Genomic DNA, 19795 nt, shown 5'->3' with positions numbered 1-19795 from the left:
GTAGGCTCGTGTCACTGGGCAGCTCACGGCTGTGCTTCCCTTTGTAGTCTGTAATAGTTTGCAAGCCCTGCCACATAAGACGAGCGTCGGAGCCGGTGTAGTATGATTAAATCTTAGCCCTGTATTGACGCTTTGCCTGTTTGATGGTTCGCCACAGGGCATAGCAGGATTTCTTGTAAGCTTCCGGGTTAGAGTCCCGCACCTTGAAAGCTCTACCCTTTAGCTCAGTGCGAATTTTGCCTGTAATCCATGGCTTCTGGTTGGGGTATGTACGTACAGGGGTATGTACGTACAGTCACTTTGGGGACGACGTCCTCAATGCACTTATTGATAAAGCCAGTGACTGATGTGGTGTACTCCTCAATGCCATCGGAAGAATCCCGGAACATGGTGGGAAAGCTGGGAAAGCTGCCATCACCGTCAATACTACGCGCCAACGTGCAATCATTGGACATTAAACTAGATGAGGTACCATCACGAATATCCTACCAACGGGACATCAAAAACTGTAATATCCTATGCTTCACGGAATCGTGGCTGAATGACGACATGCATAGTCAGCTAGCGGGATACACGCTGCACCGGCAAGATAGAACAGCACACTCCGCTAAGATGAAGCGGGGCGGTCTGTGCATATTTGTAAACAACAGCTGGTGCACGAAATCTCAGGAAGTCACTAGATTTTGCTCGCCTGAAGTAGAGTATATTGTGATAAATTGCAGGCCACACTACTTGCCTAGAGAGTTTTCAGCTATACTTTTTGTGGCTGTTTATTTACCACCACAGACAGATGCTGGCACTAAGACCGCATTCAGTCAGCTGTATAAGGAAATAAGCAAACAGGAAACCACTCACCCAGAGGCTGGGACTTTAATGCAGGGAAACTTAAATCAGTTCTACCAAATTTCCATCAACATGTTAAATGTGCAACCAGAGGGAAAATAATTCTAGATCACCTGTACTCCACACACAGAGACGTGTACAAAGCTCTCCCTCGCCCTCCATTTGGTAAATCCGACCATAACTCTATCCTCCCGATTCCTGCTTACAAGCAAAATTTAAAGCAGGAAGCACCAGTGACTCGGTCTATAAAAAAGTGGTCAGATGAAGCAGTCGTCCGGAAAGCTCGGCCTGAACATCAGCGCCACAGGTAACTTCCACAAAGATGTGAATGATCTGAGTGACAAGGCAAGAAGGATGCCATCAAAAGGAACATAACATTTGACATGACAATTATGATCTGGCAAAAAAAACTTGAATCAGTTATAGAACCCATTGCCCTTTACGGTTGTGAGGTCCGGGGTCCGCTCACCAACCAAGAATTCACAAAAATATTCTCAGTGTACGACGTAAAACACCAAATAATGCATGCAGAGCAAAATTAGGCCGATACACGCTAATTATCAAAATTAGAAAAAATTCTAAATTAAATTCTAACTTAAATTCTAAATTCTAATTTAAATTCTACAACCACCTAAAAGGAAGCATTCCCAAACCTTCCATAACAAAGCCATCACCTACAGAGAAATAAACATGGAGAAGAGTCCCCTAAGCAAGCTGGTCCTGGGGCTCTGTTCACAAACACAAACAGACCCCACAGAGCCACAGGACAGCAACACAAATAGACCCAACCAAATCACGAGAAAAATATATAATTACATGATACATTGGAAATAATTTTAAAAGAACTGAGCAAACTACAATGCTTTTAGACAGAGAATACACGGTGGCAGAATACCTGACCACTGTGACTGACACAAAATGAAGGAAAGCTTTGATGATGTGCTGACCCAGTGAGCATAGCCTTGCCATTGAGAAAGGTTGCCGTAGGCAGACGTGGCTCTCAAGAGAAGACAGGCTATGTGCACACTGCCCACAAAATGAGATGGAAACTGAGCTGCACTTCCTAACCTCCTGCCAAATGTATGACCATTTTAGATACACATATTTCCCTCAGATTACACAGACCCACAAAGAATTTCAAAACAAATCCAATTTTGATAAACTCCCATATCTATTGGGTGAAATACCACAGTATGCAATCACAGCAGCAAGATTTGTGACCTGTTGACACAAGAAAAGGGCAACCAGTGAAGAACAAACACCATTCTAAATACAACCCATCTGTACTTTAACTATTTGCACATTGCTACAACACTGTATATAAACATAATATGACATTTGAAATGTCTTTATTATTTTGGTACTTGTGTGAGTGTAATATTTACTGTTCACTTTGTTTGGTTTATTGAACTTTTGTTTATCGATTTCAATGGCATTGGCAATGTAAACATGTGTTTCCCATGCCAATAAAGCCCCTTGAGTGAGTGAGTGAGTGAGTGAGTGAGTGAGTCAGTGAGTCAGTGAGTCAGTGAGAGAGAGAGAGCAAAGAGAGAAAGAGATAGAGCCTGTTTGCTTGTTTGTTTGTTTATCCAGCACCAACTACCAATGAGATTCAGTTTTGATCATAAGACAAAACCAGAACTTAGAGTGATGCTATGGGAGGATGAGCTGCCGCAGAGGGAGAGTCAAACCTGTACAACGTCACATAAGCAAATGGAGAGCCACCCCCCTAAGTGAGTCACCCTGCGGATTCTACCTTAAAATAACACTGTTTTATGATCTGTACTCCTTTCATATGATAGGCCTATATGATTTTAGAGGGTGTTTGAGAAGCACCCTAATTCCCCTAAGAAAATGTAGGCCATCCCAGCAGGTAGTCCTAGTGTTCTACTTAGGTCTATCATATGGGATTATCACTTCAAAAAGCAAACATCTGAAGCATTTTAGATTGCAGAGAGGCTCAGGAATAATATTTGACTGTGGGGGAGATTTCTCACGCAAATCTTCAAGAGAGGAGCCGTATTGAAGATGGGAGACGATTTTGTCATTAGAACATTGTTGCCTCTGGATCATATTGAACCTCACAGATAGTGGTGAAAACATGATGAATAACCATAATCAGAGCAGTATCTAAATATAGTCCCCCATTAACCAGCTGGCCTTCATAAATGTGAATAAGCCATCAGGTCAAATGGGATAAAAGACTAACAGGGCTGAGAGGAGAACTGAGAGACGGACTACGCGGGCTCTGCCACGAGTCATTAGGTCAGAACGGTCTGCATCTCAGATGGTCCACCTAAAATAATGCATTGGCACTGTGATGTGGCCCCATGAAAACAGAGTAAACATTGAGAACAAAGAAAGACTGACTAACTAGTGGAATAACACTCAAGCTACAGACAATTCAATTCGATACCATTATTTCACATTAGGAACATAAGGACTTTCACAAGGAGGTCAAGCCAAGCAACACCTGTTTTCATTGTATATAGAACACATCTGAGATGACTCCATAATAAAGTATATATGAATATACTCTTATCTCATTCCTCATACCTATGTACAGCTGGGCCCAGGCAGAGAACAACACATGAATCAGAGTAGTAATCTATCCCTGTCCGCCCTCACGGAACAGGAAACATTAATACTGCATTTCATCTCACCTGCTAGGTGGCTCTATGGAACTAGTGACCACAGGTGACAGCCACTGTGATGTTGAATGAACTGCTGAAGCCACCTGCCTCTGCCCTTGGCTTGTGATGGTCTGTGTTTCTCTGGTCTCCACGGTGATTGACAGGAATGGGATAGCAAACAAAGCAATGCAATCAAACAGCGAAAGCGGACGTGGGGGACCTATCCGCCTGCAGCGGGATCAAATAAGAGACATGAACTGCACTAGAGCAGAGCTGCATTGCAATATTGATGCTTTACTGGGGAAACAGTGGACAAAGAGAATTGTAAAATTTATTTTACCTTTATTTAACTAGGAAAGTCAGTTAAGAACAAATTCTTATTTTCAATGATGGCCTAGGAACAGTGGGTTAACTATCTTGTTCAGGGGCAGAACAACAGATCTTTACCTTGTCAGCTCGGGGATTCAATCTAGCAACCTTTCGGTTACTAGTCCAACGCTCTAACCACTAGGCTACCTGCCACCCGTATGACACTCTTACCTCTCTATGTATGCTGTGCTAGGTTGGAAGTTGGAACCACAGGTTTATATCATGTTTATATTCATAGCCCCAGTCGCCTGACTTGACTGATGAGGCAGACTTTGTACAGAAAATATGGAGAATATGGAGAATATTGACAGCTGGAGAATATAGACTGTCCATACGCTGCCTTCTTCTCCATGACTGATGTTTAGAGTGGGGCGCTTGCTATGCAGACGTCATGGGTTCAAATCCCACTGGGGCCACAAACACATAGTACACATGTAAGTACTCACTGCACAGTAAGTTACTTTGGATAAAAGCATCTGCTAAGCAGCTTACATTACTGTATTCCATAATTAAAGCTGGTTACAGATCTCAGCTGACTGAGACTTGTCAAGACCTCATGGCCTCTGGGTAGGCTTAGCAGTTGTAGATATTGGTGGCCAGTGCCATACTTGACCCAGTACTCATTTTTTGTTTGTATGAATGCAGTCAGACCAGTGGAGGGTAGAGTGAGATTTTGCATCACTGTTTGAATTATTGATGTTTCTCAAAGAGCTCAGTTTGCTAAATGAGAGTATGTTGTATGACTTGAAACTGAAATGCCAGCGACAATACCCAAGGTACTGTAGGTAGGAAAACAGTCTGATATTCAGTGTGTGTGTGTGTGTGTGTGTGTGTGTGTGTGTGTGTGTGTGTGTGTGTGTGTGTGTGTGTGTGTGTGTGTGTGTGTGTGTGTGTGTGTGTGTGTGTGTGTGCGTGTGTGTGTGCCTGCATGCCTGTGTGTTCTCGTAGCAGGAGATATAAAGCCTATCAACATAAAGCAGGCTCTGTACTGTAATCTCCCTCTCCCTCTGACTTCTCCAACCACTTACATTCACATCTGTGTGAACACTGGGGCTTCACAGAGGAGCTTAAGAACAAAAGCATAAACTGTGTGTCAGAATGAATCAATACTGCAAGACCATTGATTTGAAATTTGATCCATTTTTAAACCATCTAAATGCAAACCCATTCATAACACATTTCAAGTGTTACAGGGAACCTATGACTAATTCAAAAGTACAGTGGTAGAAATTATAGGGCAATCAAAAACATGTTTTTAAAGATTTATAAGAGGTCTCTGAAAATATCTCTGAAATACTCAAATATACTCTATGAAACTGTGAATCATATTAATGATCTAATTTTCATAAACTAGCCCACTATATTATGATGGGTCGGCGGCCGGGGGCCCAGAGGTCAGGGGCAACGGGAAGTTGTCCTACATGCCGTTCAGTCATCTGGTCCTGTGTGTAAAGCTAGAAGGCTGCATTTAGACAGGCTGATCTTTTTTTTCACTAATTTGCCAAATTTGACCAATCAGATCAGCTCTGAAAAATATCTGATGTCAAAAGACAAATTAGTAGAATAAAGATCAGAATTGGGCTGCTTGTCTAAACGCAGTTGAAGTAGCCTGGCTGGTTCTTTGTCTAAACGCTTGTCTGGTTCTTTTTGTGCAGTTATTATTAGTGAAGTATGTTTGACCTGATGCCTTTATTTCTATATTGTCTAAACGCAGTTGAAGTAGCCTGGCCCTAGATAATTGTTTTTTCATTATAGATTTATGCTGCATTCGGAAAGAAGTGGGAGGTGGGAATTTACCAGTTGTGAAGTCGTAAGTGCTTCGCGTGCTTTGAACTCATTGAGAAACGCCAATTGGCTAATGGCCAACCAGCTGCATAAACCAGAAAACTAAAAGTACAGCTATCATGCTTGTAAATAAATGAGTGTTAACATTTATTTTTTAATAGATTGCCTTTTATAAATAATGTTTTGTTTTTGCATTTAACTGCCAAAAATTATATTATCGCGGTAATTTCCTTAATAGGTAATTAAGGTCAGTATATGGGAGAAGTGGGAGCTCATGCCACGTTCATGTGCTAGTCCGAACTAGAAAAACTCAGTTTATGACTTGCTGACTGGTTGAACACGGCACGTGTATAACTACAACCAGTAAGCAAATTGAACATTCCGACTAGTACTTAATTAAACGCGGCATCAGGATTATAGAGGAGTTTCCAACTAGTAATTACCAGTTGAAGGGCCGTTCAAGTGGATCTTCCCAGTCGTATGTGGTAAATTCCCACATGGGTACACGAACGCAGCATGAGTCTACCATTTCTAATCAATGTCATTGAACACAGCTGTTGCTGTGAACTCACTACATGGCAGCTGTAAATGTCATTGAATATCAGTGAAGTTGAAACACAGCGCTCTCTGTTCTTTTGCGGGTTATTGTTCCTTGTGGCTTCTAGAATAACGCAGGTAAGCTACTGTCAATGATTTATATATACACATATTTGGCTGTAGTAGGCTACTGCCAGTGCAAAGTTTGCCACTAGTGATTGCTGCCATAGACTTGACGTACCGTAGTAAACGTATATCCGGGACACTCAAATTATTATGTTACATTTTGTTATGGCTCCATAAGACAAGCTTACTTAATGCAATTGTAAGGAGGGTGTGTGGGAATGTCTAGCAACCCAAATGTTGCGTGTTCGAATCTCATCAGACAACGTTAACATTTTAGCTAATTGGCAACTTTGCAACTGCTATTTAGATACTTTGCAACTACTTAGCATGTTAACTAACCTTAAATCTAACTCAGCCTAGCTAACATTAGTTAGCCACCTAGCTAATGTTAAGCCCTACAAATTGGAATTTGTGACATCACACATGTTGCAAATACATAACATTGTACGAAATAGATGGACATCCACAATTTTAATACATACCAAATGAAATATATCATACTAAATGGATGTAGACAGATTTACTATATATCGTTATGTTTACCCCTGAGTCCAGGTCAGTGATTAGCCTATTGGTTTCCATCAACTTTGTTGATGGGCGGGGCGGGTACAACGTATTTTATGTTCTGAAGAAGGATAAATATCCTATAGATCTGTTTTAGGTGGCCCTAACCTGAAAAGCAAGGCCAGAAGAGACCATTATTACTGCAAAACCTGTTGTCTCAATGCCTTACAACTTGAGGTCCAAATTGCCTGTGAAAGTGACCAATCCTACCAATCAGGAGAAATGTGCAATTCCAAATGTAAAGGTATGACTGATGCTTTGATATTTATGGTTAGGCTAATAGTGAACTGTCATTGGTTTTACTGGGGTACAAGAATGTTGTAATTTGTCATGTGGCAGTCTCATCTTGAGTCAATCAACCATTCTTATTTGGCTACTGTGAAGGCACACTGGGATATTTCTATCCCTTGTGTATGGCGTTCTCGAGCTAGGATATTTCCTTCTGTTCAGTAGACATTTCACTTAATTTATGCCCATTGGGTATTGAAGGATATTATGAATGCCTCGTCTTCCACATCTTAACCCAAAATATACATTGCTATTTTAATATTTGTAAATATACTTAATAACAAACCAAGTGATGGGCTACTGTTGGACTGAAACTCACAAATGTGCTTTTAAATGTTGAATTGAGGTCCAGACCAAGTCAGAGGAGAATGTTTCCTTACCAGGAAAACCTGCCACCTCATATGGCCTGCGGTCCAGGGTGCCTTTGGGAAATGTAGCAAGCAAACTGAACAATGCCAAAGGGATTAAAACAAATGTAAATATTTTTTCAATTAATACTTTTTAATTACGTTGTGGTTCAGTTTTTGGTGCAATGTTTGAATAATTATCTGCGGTTTATTTTCTTGAGAAACAGGCGGCTGTTCACATCAAACCAGCTCAACATAAGCAGAGCGCCACTGAAAGAGTCCATGTTATTTCAAAGGAGAACACTGGGGCTGGCAACTGTGATCTGGTCAGACAGGTGAGATTTTAAGGAGAAGGTTGAAGCCGGGCTTGGCTGTAGTCAGATATGCATCACTACTCTATGTAAATGTCTCATGTTAATCCAATATGCTAAAATCTGAGTTGTCATCTCTTCATTGATGTTGTGCACTTGTTGTCTGTAGTTCAGCTTCACAGAGAATTCCATCCACTTCTCTATATCTTGTTGTTCATTAGGCCAAGCCCATTCCAGCTGCCCCTGAGGAGCCTCCGAGCCAAGAGGCCACTCGGGACGAGGGGCTCTATGTGCCACAGGCCTTCTCGCATGACCTGCTCAACATCCCAGATGTGGACTCTGCAGACTTTGGTGACTCCTCGCTGTGCAGTGACTATGTGAAGGACATTTACACTCATCTAAGGAACCTGGAGGTTTTGGACTAATTTCAACTATCTCTCGTTTGTTCTGAGCCTAAATCAATTTCATGTGATTTTATTTGGGTTGTCAGAGGCAACACCGGTTTCCCTTTTTCACTACATTAACCATTATTAGTCAAGCTCCTGTGTCTTGCCACATACCCCTCTCTTAATATGTGGCAGGTTGCCATGGCTATAAAACCATGTTATCTGGAGGGTTGTGATGTGACTGGGAGCATGCGGAGTATTCTAGTTGACTGGCTGGTACAGGTCCAGAAGCAGTTCAGACTGCACCAGGAGACCCTCTACATGACTGTTGGGATCATCGACCGCTTTCTCCAGGTATGGCTTGTTTTTCCTCTGATGGTCGGATACATTTGTTTGACTTCATGTATTCATTTTTTTATCCATTGTTTTCTCTTTTGCTCAGGACTATCCCGTGCCAAAGAAGTCTCTGCAACTGGTTGGTGTCACTGCGATGCTCATTGCTTCCAAGTACGAGGAAATCGCTCCTCCTGTGGTGAAGGACTTTGCCCATACAGCAGACTTCATCTACTCCTGTGCTGAGATACGCTTGATGGAAATTACCATTCTGAAAGCCTTGAACTATGAACTGGGACGACCACCACCAGTTCACTTTCTAAGGAGAGCCGCCAAGGTTGGGAAGGTGAGTTTTTGAATTTCAAAATCTAATACACATTGTTTAGCTCTCCTGAATCGAACTCACCCAATTTGCTTCATGCTGTGCATTCCTACTTCCTGTGCTGACAACCTTTTTGTTTATTCCTTAATTGTACTTGCTGACCAGCTATTTAAGTGACCATTGGTTCAGAGCCACATGGAAACAAATGATATTTCATGCCAGTACATTTATCTTCCAGTTTCAGCCTGTTGGTTATGGGCTGGCTAAATACCTGCTGGAGCTGACCCTTCTGGACTATGCCTCAGTTCACTATCCACCATCCCTGACCGCTGCAGCAGCTCTTGCTTTATCATCCAGGATCCTTCATGATTCTGCTGGTTATGAATGGGTCAGTTATGAGCAATGAATATTTTGACTTATGTGAAGTGTATGAAACTAGACACTTCTAACCCATAATCATTAGATTTCTTTGGGTTAGGATTCCTGATAAAGGTACAGTTACGGAGTGATATGTGTCAACTTCAACACTGTTCTGTTGTCACTGAATTGATACTTAACGTTTGCTCCATAGACCCCAGCCCTACAGCACTACACAGGCTACACAGAGGTCTCTCTGCTACCTGTGATGCAATGCATTGCCAAGATGCTGGCGCGCTTGAGTGATGGCAGTATGAAACAGTTGGTGAGCCCAGCCTTTAGATGACTTCTAGCCCAGCGATGTACTGTAGGGCCACACGGCAATGTTTAACTGAAACCCTTTTTTTCTCCTCCAGTCAATCAAGCAGAAGTATGAAAACGTCAAGCTACTCAGGGTCAGCTGTCTCCCAGAGCTGACATCTACCAGGGCGTACGCCTACATTAACAAACTGGCCAACTCTCACTGTTGACACAAATGATTTACCTCATGTTTTTAGCACTTTATAAACCAGTTTTAAATAAATCTTTAGTTTCAATGGCTTGTCTTGATTTTAAAAAGCAAGATTAATGTATGTGATGTCATGGTAAGCACCACATTGGCATCCACAGCAGACCCATGCATGGGGGGTGTTTAACTAAAAATGAGTGATCAAAGTGAAACGGATGGGATAAAAGGAATTACTCCACCCGCCTTCAAAGTGTATGGAAAGATTTCAGCAAATGGGAAAAATACAAAAATCTATCTTCAGTGCATGGCGCTGCTGCCTCTCCCAGGGGCCTTTTCAGGGTTAAACTCCTAGCTGCACATTGTGGTCCTTGCCTGGGGGTGTGGAGTTATTAAATATTGCTTCATTAAAAAAAACGCTGCTAATGTGGGCTGTTGCTGTGATGCGTCGCTATCTAAAGGAAATGAGACTTGTCTGCTCTCTGATTGTAAAGTCAATTAGTTTACCACATGATCTCAAGGTCCCTCTGATGGGGACCTTAGACTTAGAAAGTGATCTCTCTGCCTGTTTTGTGGTGATGCAATTCCATTCATTCCATTGTCCTCCAAGTAATGCTGAATTGCCCCTATACTTCAGTCTGCTCCTCAATTCCTCCACCTTGGTTGGAAAGTGAGGTAGTGGCAGTGATCCTTTAGCGATGCAGTTCCAGACGAGTACACACAATGCAATTTCCAAACAGTGTGATAGTTTAAGAGTTTCAGTTTTCATTAAATACTGGTTCTTACAGATTAAATTAATTATAGAATTTCCCCTCTGTTTGGGAGCATAGCGCAATGCTCTAGTCTAGATAAACTTTGCTGTAGTGGATGGATTTGTGGCGAGACTGTAGTGCTTGCACTAACCTCTTTCTCCTCACTGGTAATTTGCAATGCAATCAGATCAGGCTTCAATGGCCAGCTGGAGATGAAGGCAGTCTAGATGAAAGCAGTTTGCATGGGTAGGGCATTTTACCCTTCAGTCCAACTGTACTGTATTGAACAATCCTTGGTCTTGCATGCACCTGGGCACTTGATCCAATGGGGATGAAGAGGGACAAGGAATTCCCATGGTACTGAAGGCAGCCTCCCTGTACTTCACATGATTCTCATCCACATTAATCATTGAAGGAAAATGTTTGGCCTTGTGGTTGTAGTCTACAGTTTGTCATTGTATTGCACTTCATTTGTACACTAGTTGGCACTGTATGATGGGTCACTGTCACTTTTCACACGTCTAGTCACACAGGTGACCAGGAAGTAGGAATGCACTGGTATGGAGTTCTTGGTATGCTCACTGTTTGCACTTTGGAACAATTATATGCTACAGTAATCAGGTCTGCCTGTATGGATTTTTCTTCTCTGCTTTTAAATGGGCAAAACACCCAACCAAGATCTACCACTAAATAGCAGTTTTGCACGCGTTTTTAAACATTTGTAATCCCACATGTTAGTGGCTCGGGCTTTTGACTAAGTTATCCACTACAACAGCTGCAGCATATTAAGAAACAAACAAGGACAATGTCACGACCTCACGGATATTACAAGTAAAACCAAGCATTTAGTAGGCTAAATTAACATCAGTCCGGTAGGTGGCAGTGAATGTTCTCAGGTACGAGGACAGGGAAACGTATCCCGCGCTTGCAAAAGCGCTCTCCCATGTTGCGTAGCGGAGAGGACTTGCCACAGCCAAGAGCACTCTGCTGTCAGAGCGAAAGTGTCAGAGTTGCGGGAGCTCAGAAAGTGCATGTGTCTGTTCTCTTGGTCAGCGCAGTATCCACCGACAGAGTAGGAGCTGTAGAAGTATTTCAGAAGCCAGTCGAGGTGACCTATAGAAATACAACGCTCAGGAAAAGAGTAGGAGGTTATTGTTAGGAAAGGTGCAACGAAATATTTAAATAGACTTGTGAGCAATGCACTGGCAGCATGGCCAGATGGTTCAGGGAACACCTAGGATTCAAAACTACCAAAGCACCACCTCCGGCGCCCCCGAAACCGGACTACAGACATTGTCACGCCGCTGTGACTGGTACGCCTGGCTACCAACATCCAAGCCCCGCACAGCCGGACATTCTTGCTGCTTACAAACTACAAAAGGAACTGGACTTCGAAGATCCGTACACGGGAGGAAATATTTCGTTTGGAACGGGTCTGGGCTGTGGGGGGTCGCCGGACATAAAGTATGTGTCACCAAAGCACCGGCTTATAAAGGTGGAAACAATCGAGAAAGGCAACTCTGCTCCGGGCAGCGGTATCGTTGCCCAAGCTGTTGCTGTTGGGAACGTTAAATCTCCCACGTCACCGCCTCCTGAAAATGAGAATAAAGAAAAGGTACGTTTTTTAACATTTATTTTTGCCTTTAGCCTACCTCTCCAATATCCAACACCAGTAAAATTGTAGCCTATGTTCCATCATAGCCTACACAACTTTGAACAAGTCTAAATTACAATCTATCCACCTAGGTTTAATTTAAAGAGATGGTTCAATAGTTATGTGATGTGGGCATTTACATTTTCACTATTCAAAACGCATTGGTTACCATTGAAAGTTGTGGATCAGATCATGTTCCGTCATGTGAGGACTTACTCAAACAGGGAATGGGTAATTGAAACCGGCAGGACTACACTGAACAAAAATATAAGTGCGATATGCAACAATGAAAGATTTTACTGAGTTCATCGGTCAATTGAATTACATTAATTTGTCCCTAATCTATGGATTTCACATGACTGGGAATACAGATATATTTTTAAAAACAGGGGCATTGATCAGAAAACCAGTAAGTATCTGGTGTGACCACCATTTGCAGCGCAACACATTTCCTTCCAGTTGATCAGGCTGTTAATTGTTGTCCCAATCTTCAATGGCTGTGTGAAGTTGCTGGATATTAGCGGGAACTGGAACACAAACACTGTCATACACGTCAATCCAGAGCATCCCAAACGTGCTCAATGGGTGACATGTATGAGTATTTTACGCTTCCAGTTATGTGTACAGCTCTTTGTGACATGGGGTTGTGCATCATCATGCTGAAACATGAGGTGATGGTGGGTGGATGAATGGCACAACAATGGGCCTCAGGATCTCCTCATGTTATCTCGGTGCATTCAAATTGCCATTGATAAAATGCAATCGTGTTCGTTGTCAGTTGCTTATGCCTGCCCATACCATAACCCCAGCGACCACCATAGGGCATTCTGTTCACAACGTTGACATTAGCAAACCGCTCACCCACACGATGCGGTGTTCAGTTGTGAGACTGGTTGGACATACCAGATTCTCTAAAATAACGTTGGATGCGGCTTATGGTAAAGAAATGAACATTTAAATTCTCTGGCAACCGCTCTGGTGGACATTGCTGCAGTCAGAATGGCAATTACACACTCCCTCAACTTGAGACATCTGTGGCATTGGGTTGTGACAAAACTACACATTTTAGAGTGCCCTTCTATTGTCCACAGCACAAGTCGCACCTGTGTAATGATCATGCCGTTTAATCAGGTTCTTGACCAGTCACACCTGTCAGGTGGATGGATTGTCTTGGCAAAGGAGAAGTACTCACTAAGGGATATAAAGTACATTTGTGTACAAAATCTGTTTTGTTCGTATTCAGAATTTTTGGGATCCTTTATTTCAGCTCATGAAACATGGGACCAACACTTTTAGATGTATTTTTGTTCTGTGTAGTTCTTTCAGGTGTTTATCAATGGCTGGGTCAGTTTGACATACAGCAGCTGCACAATACATGAACATCTTTACTGAGCATTTGATTACATTGGATGAAGAAGTGTAGTAGCCTGCATGTAGGTAGGTGAAAGGAAGATGCATGCTGTCTTCAAGTATGAAGTTTATTACAATATTTTAAACTCTAACCTTTCTGTGAAGGGATCATTCTGGATGTTGGCAAAGAAGCCCTTAATCATCATCTTCCCCAGTCAGATGAACACGTGGATCCCATTTTTATTTTACTAGGCAAGTCAATTAAGAACACATTCCTATTTACAATGTCTCTGCTTCCAGTATGAAAAAACATTCCAATGGCATAAAATCCCTTTAACTAAACACTCCAGTGCCATTAAAATGGGTGTACAAATTGGCTATAACCATTTATTTTATTTACCCTAAACAAAAGAGCCTACATCAAGTACACTGAACAAAAATATGAACGAAACATTCAACAATTTCAAAGATTTTACTGAGTTACAGTTTGTGTAAGGAAATCCGTAAATTGAAATAAATTAATTGGGCCCTAATCTATGGATTTCACTGGACTGGGAATACAGATATGCATCTGTTGGTCACAAAAAAAGGTAGGGGTGTGGATCATAACCTGTCAGTGTCCGGTGTGACAACCATTTTTACCTCATGCAGCACAATTTATCTCCAACGCATGGAGATGATCAGGCTGTTGATTGTGGAATGTTGCCCTACTCTTCAATAGCAGTGCGAAGTTACGGGAACTGGAACATGCTGTCCATCCAGAGCATCCCAAATACACTGAATCGGTGACATGTCTGGAGAATATGCAGGCCATAGAAGAACTGGGGCATTTTCAGCTTCCAGGAAGTGTGTACAGATGTACATGTTCCATCATGTGAGGACTTATTCAAACAGGGAATGGATCGTTGAAACCGCCAGAAGTACACAGTGTATATTTCACTGTTCTTTCTCACCTTTGAACTGGGCCTGTGTGAAGATGCCCAAGTGCACGTTTTCAAATAATCCAGACCAGGTTCATTCAACTCTGCTCACCAAGCAAAATCTACACTTTTACAACTCTGTCATCTCTACCCTAGTCTACTCTTGTCCCTGTCATCAACAGACATAATGTGTGGACCAGAGACGGATGGGAAGAATTCTTATGCAGTCAGTCAGTGTACACCACGTGCCTTGAAGCCTACTGCTTTTTAGGAACACACTGGTTAATTGGAAGAAACCTGAGACATTCAATGCCAGTGAGGTTAAGTAAGAGTGTGATTCTGTTTATGAATGTACATGCCTCACCCTCCAGCGCAGGCAGGGGAGGAGGACCCAGGAAAGCACAAGTTTGTGTGTGAGAGAAAAAGTGCAGAAGTATTTCTCAACATTGCCAACACCCATGCTGCATAACTCAGTCTGCTACTCACTGTTCTGAAGCACTAACTAATCACCTGTTGCCAGGTGTTTGTTTACTCAACCTTACTACGTCAGACAATATCATAGTAGTTTAGTTAGAGCACAGCCAAAACCTTATGCAAGTATGCAAAGTAGTGCTGCACATTTACAATTCTCTTATGAAATTCCTTAGTCCCTTAAACAGGTTACTTCCTCTCTCCACACTTCCTGTTGTAAGGTGTGGTCTGTTCAGTGTTTATGGTGCCTGCCTGCTGTTCCATAGGAGCTTTTTTGTTTCAGTTCAACTAGTGGTCATAACATTTCCCAGTAAGCAGTGTCGTACAGCAAAGGAACATGGCCATTGGCAAGCTTGAAAAACCTCCATATAATAATTGTACAGTGATTTGTGTACTCACAAATGGTCTTCATTTCTGAAAGTAGTTTCTCGTATGCAGTTGTTATCACATTCAACAATGCAGGGTTTTTTGTATTTTATGATGAATAATGTTCCAGAGCTGACCAAATTAAAATAACAGGAAACTGAAGACTGTTTCCTCACAGCAACTGACTGCTGTTGGCTAATTAAACGGATTACTGCTGTCTCCTGTTAATTGGAGTTTATTTTGATCTTGGTTGTAAATTAGGGGAGCCATTCTCAAGCAGGAAAATACTGTTGCTTCTGTCTCCCCCTTTTTTGTACTGGGCACATGTTGGAGGAGCTGGCAGCCAGGCAGATTGTTCTGTAACATGGTTTAAAAATGTTGCACTGTCAAACATGAACATGATGATATGGTGAAATTGTATCACATCCATGTGAGTTACAGGTATTCTGATTCAGAAGACTGGATTTTTGTTTAGTACTGTGGTGAAATGTGAGGGAGGGGGAGGGGGGAGGAGGGGGGGGGGGGGGGCTAAGTAATAAAGAGAGCAGACAGTCCCCATGAGAGTTTATTCACTAGGCAACACAGGCTTTCAACCTTACACATGCTGGCTTTTCCGACAGACAGGCCAAGGTAATGTTGTCATGTACTGTTCCAGAAGGATCTTTTGTCTAGACCCTGACGTTGGTGTAGTGAGAGTGAGAGACCCCAAGTGTGATGGTTATGAAACGACATGTGGAATAGCCTATTCCTTTTCCAGTAGAACTACCTGTAGAAGCAACTAGGCTTATCAGGTATTACGCTGTATGTACTACACAAGTTTTTTGAAGACGATCAACATAATTTTGTGTCAGTTTTGATGGTGAGTATTTTCTATAATAATAGCACCAACCTCTGCCCTTGTCAAATTGCAGCTGATGATATGACTGTTCTTCATCTCTTGGTAACGGAATTACAAAACAAAGCGTCACTGTTACCAGACTTTAACTGCACTGTTCTTCAAGTAAATGTGTTTTTGTAAAATGTTCTGTTAATTGTTCAAAGTAGTCCTTGTGCATAGAGTTGTATGGTTTGTGTAACTTTGCAACCAAAGGTTTTTGTTTGATATACATTTCAAAGTGAAAAATTGGAGTCTCAGCATCACTCTGTTACCGTGGAATTGCACCCTACTAACAACCCAGATGTGTAAAATCCTTGCTGCACCCTTACTGTGAGAACATATGATTTTCAGATGTGTAAAATCCTTGCTGCACCCTTACTGTGAGAACATATGATTTTCAGATGTGTAAAATCCTTGCTGCACCCTTACTGTGAGAACATATGATTTTCAGATGTGTAAAATCCTTGCTGCACCCTTACTGTGAGAACATATGATTTTCAGATGTGTAAAATCCTTGCTGCACCCTTACTGTGAGAACATATGATTTTCAGCTGGTAAAATTGTATCTGAACAGAGAACACATACCGTTTAACGAGGGGTGGTGTAGACAGGCCTTGAGTGTCAGGCAGTGTCATCTGATGATAATGCTGCATTTCCAAACAGCCTTGTTCTGACATGAGCTGTTATTTATTAAGATATTTCACAGTTTGTAACGTAGTGGCATATCAAGGCATGTATTATTCTTAGTTTAGGTCTACAACATATCACAGAATGCTAGGATTCTGATTTTAATTACATTTCTTCCACTGAACATGATCTATAGTAGACCTCACAATCACTTTATGGACACTATACAGGAACTTAAAAGGCTATTCAATTGTATTGGCTGGAGTGAAGTGTTGCTGACTATAGGAGGAGCGAGAGCTAGGAAGAGAGGACCACACCACTATCTTGTTACAGACCCAGCACCATTGATGTTTTAATTACTTGACTAGTGGATGCTAATTATATAACTGCTTATCTAATGCTTGTGCTGCCAATAGCAGAGTCTATACCGTCTAGTGTTTTGTCTAATCTCAACCCTCAAGTTTTTTCATTCAGTTCAAATTGTGTGTATGTGTGGGGGGTGAAAGCCTTAGTTCATCAATGTATGGTGATTACATGAGACTTAGGCCTGCCCCATTATGTCCATTCCGATGCGCTCTACTATGGACTTTCTTTTATGACGATGAGCACGTAGGAGCCAGCCACAGGTAAGAGCACCAGCGTGATTGTTAATTTTTTTACGTGTTTTCCTGTTTTATAACGACAAGACCTTCATGGTAGAGGGAGACGATCTGTTATTATCCAGCTAATTAAATGCTCTCGTTATCGCTCTTCCCCCTGGCATGGTCTCGCCTACTCGACTCGGCACTAACTTACTTCTCAAGGACACATGAAAGTGATGCCAGGCACAGCTTATGAAATGTGTAAACAAAAATAATAGTGCATAAGTCTCCCTTGTAAAATCATGTTGCTAAACATATTGCTGTGTGGCTTTATGAATTCATAAACTGTCCTAGACACCAGGGTTGCTCTGGCCTTGAGACCCTATGCAGCAGTGTTTTAGCCACGTTATAGTTCCCACCATGGCCCACGGAAGCTGTTGAGTGAATGGGGCCTCTGAGTCCATAAGCCAGTTTCCGTACACTATGTGTAGATTCATGCAGTATAGGATCATAAACACAATAAAGGCAGCTGTCCCACAGCCAGCTGAGACATTAGATTTGACAGATTTATTGCGTGGTTATTTCCTTTTACTTCCATGTACTTTTCAACAGCCTTTGACTCAGCGGTTCATAAAGTCAAGTTTTGCATTAGTGGCCAGGGAGACCATGGCTTAATTTGTTTTGTCGTTTACATTTTTTATTCTTGTCCTTGAGACCTATTGCAATTCAATTGTCAATCTCGGTTGTTCATCTCAAAATCCCATTTTTACTCATTCTTTAGTTTCTATGCTTTGTCTTGCCCTGCATACGCATGGCGTTTCTCTACATGTATATTTGAGCACGTTGGAATGATGACTGCTACAAGTGGGCATCAGCTGCCTGAGCCTCCCCAACCCCCCCCAGCCCAGATCACATCTCAACTTCCTGAACCTCCCCAACGCTCCCCAGCCCAGATCACATCTCAGCTGCCTGAACCTCCCCAACGCTCCCCAGCCCAGATCACATCTCAGCTGCCTGAGCCTCCCCAACGCTCCCCAGCCCAGATCACATCTCAGCTGCCTGAACCTCCCCAACTCTCCCCAGCCCAGATCACATCTCAGCTGCCTGAACCTCCCAAACGCTCCCCAGCCCAGATCACATCTCAGCTTCCTGAACCTCCCCAACTCTCCCCAGCCCAGATCCCATCTCAGCTGCCTGAACCTCCCCAACGCTCCCCAGCCCAGATCACATCTCAGCTTCCTGAACCTCCCCAACGCTCCCCAGCCCAGATCACATCTCAGCTTCCTGAACCTCCCCAACGCTCCCCAGCCCAGATCACATCTCAGCTTCCTGAACCTCCCCAACGCTCCCCAGCCCAGATCACATCTCAGCTGCCTGAACCTCCCCAACGCTCCCCAGCCCAGATCACATCTCAGCTGCCTGAACCTCCCCAACGGTCCCCAGCCCAGATCACATCTCAGCTGCCTGAACCTCCCCAACGGTCCCCAGCCCAGATCACATCTCAGCTGCCATAGCCTCCCCAACGGTCCCCAGATCACATCTCAGCTGCCTGAACCTCCCCAACACTCCCCAGCCCAGATCACATCTAAGCTGCCTGAACCTCCCCAACGCTCCCCAGCCCAGATCACATCTCAGCTTCCTGAACCTCCCCAACTCTCCCCAGCCCAGATCACATCTCAGCTGCCTGAACCTCCCCAACGCTCCCCAGCCCAGCCCAGATCACAGCTCAGCTTCCTGAACCTCCCCAACGCTCCCCAGCCCAGATCACATCTCAGCTTCCTAAACCTCCCCAACGCTCCCCAGCCCAGATCACATCTCAGCTTCCTGAACCTCCCCAACGCTCCCCAGCCCAGATCACATCTCAGCTTCCTGAACCTCCCCAACGCTCCCCAGCCCAGATCACATCTCAGCTGCCTGAACCTCCCCAACGCTCCCCAGCCCAGATCACATCTCAGCTGCCATAGCCTCCCCAACGGTCCCCAGATCACATCTCAGCTTCCTGAAACTCCCCAACGCTCCCCAGCCCAGATCACATCTCAGCTTCCTGAACCTCCCCAACTCTCCCCAGCCCAGATCACATCTCAGCTGCCTGAACCTCCCCAATGCTCCCCAGCCCAGATCACATCTCAGCTTCCTGAACCTCCCCAACTCCCCCCAGCCCAGATCACATCTCAGCTGCCTGAACCTCCCCAACGCTCCCCAGCCCAGATCACGTCTCAGCTTCCTGAACCTCCCCAACTCTCCCCAGCCCAGATCACATCTCAGCTTCCTGAACCTCCCCAACGCTCCCCAGCCCAGATCACATCTCAGCTGCCTGAACCTCCCCAACGCTCCCCAGCCCAGATCACATCTCAGCTTCCTGAACATCCCCAACGCTCCCCAGCCCAGATCACATCTCAGCTGCCTGAACCTCCCCAATGCTCCCCAGCCCAGATCACATCTCAGCTGCCTGAACCTCCCCAACGCCCCCAGCCCAGATCACATCTCAGCT

The 19795-nt window shown here is 43.5% G+C and overlaps 2 protein-coding genes across 11 annotated transcripts in view; both read left to right on the top strand.

Moving 5' to 3' along the window:
• The first annotated feature begins 5949 nt into the window (after positions 1-5949).
• Positions 5950-9797, top strand: LOC129834417 (G2/mitotic-specific cyclin-B1-like). Of its 3 annotated transcripts, none has more exons than XM_055899377.1 (10): positions 5950-6305; positions 6944-7101; positions 7529-7620; positions 7720-7827; positions 8025-8216; positions 8385-8543; positions 8632-8868; positions 9083-9232; positions 9416-9526; positions 9618-9797. In XM_055899377.1, the coding sequence occupies exons 2-10, from the start codon at positions 7080-7082 to the stop codon at positions 9729-9731; spliced, it is 1185 nt and encodes a 394-aa protein (XP_055755352.1). In that variant the 5' UTR covers positions 5950-6305; positions 6944-7079; the 3' UTR covers positions 9732-9797. The 3 variants fall into 3 exon arrangements, with proteins under 3 accessions (XP_055755352.1, XP_055755350.1, XP_055755351.1); XM_055899375.1 differs by having other exon boundaries at positions 5951-6305; positions 6955-7101; positions 7492-7620; XM_055899376.1 differs by having other exon boundaries at positions 5951-6305; positions 7492-7620.
• Positions 9798-11386: 1589 nt separating this feature from the next.
• Positions 11387-19795, top strand: part of LOC129834415 (SH2 domain-containing adapter protein F-like) — a 121888-nt gene continuing 113479 nt past the window's right edge. For 5 of the 8 annotated variants that reach the window (XM_055899371.1, XM_055899370.1, XM_055899373.1 and 2 more), the window contains exon 1: positions 11388-12073. In XM_055899371.1, coding sequence (XP_055755346.1) covers positions 11669-12073 — 405 coding nt within the window. In that variant the 5' untranslated portion in view covers positions 11388-11668. Of the gene's footprint in view, positions 12074-19795 lie in introns of all 8 variants that reach the window. The other 3 variants (XM_055899368.1, XM_055899367.1, XM_055899374.1) reach the window with 2 other exon arrangements.

This window comes from Salvelinus fontinalis, chromosome 35 (genome assembly GCF_029448725.1).
Source record: "Salvelinus fontinalis isolate EN_2023a chromosome 35, ASM2944872v1, whole genome shotgun sequence".
Classification (NCBI taxonomy): Eukaryota; Metazoa; Chordata; class Actinopteri; order Salmoniformes; family Salmonidae; genus Salvelinus; species Salvelinus fontinalis.
The sequence above is the reverse complement of the archived record's forward strand: the minus strand, read 5'-3'. Positions and strand labels throughout refer to the sequence as shown.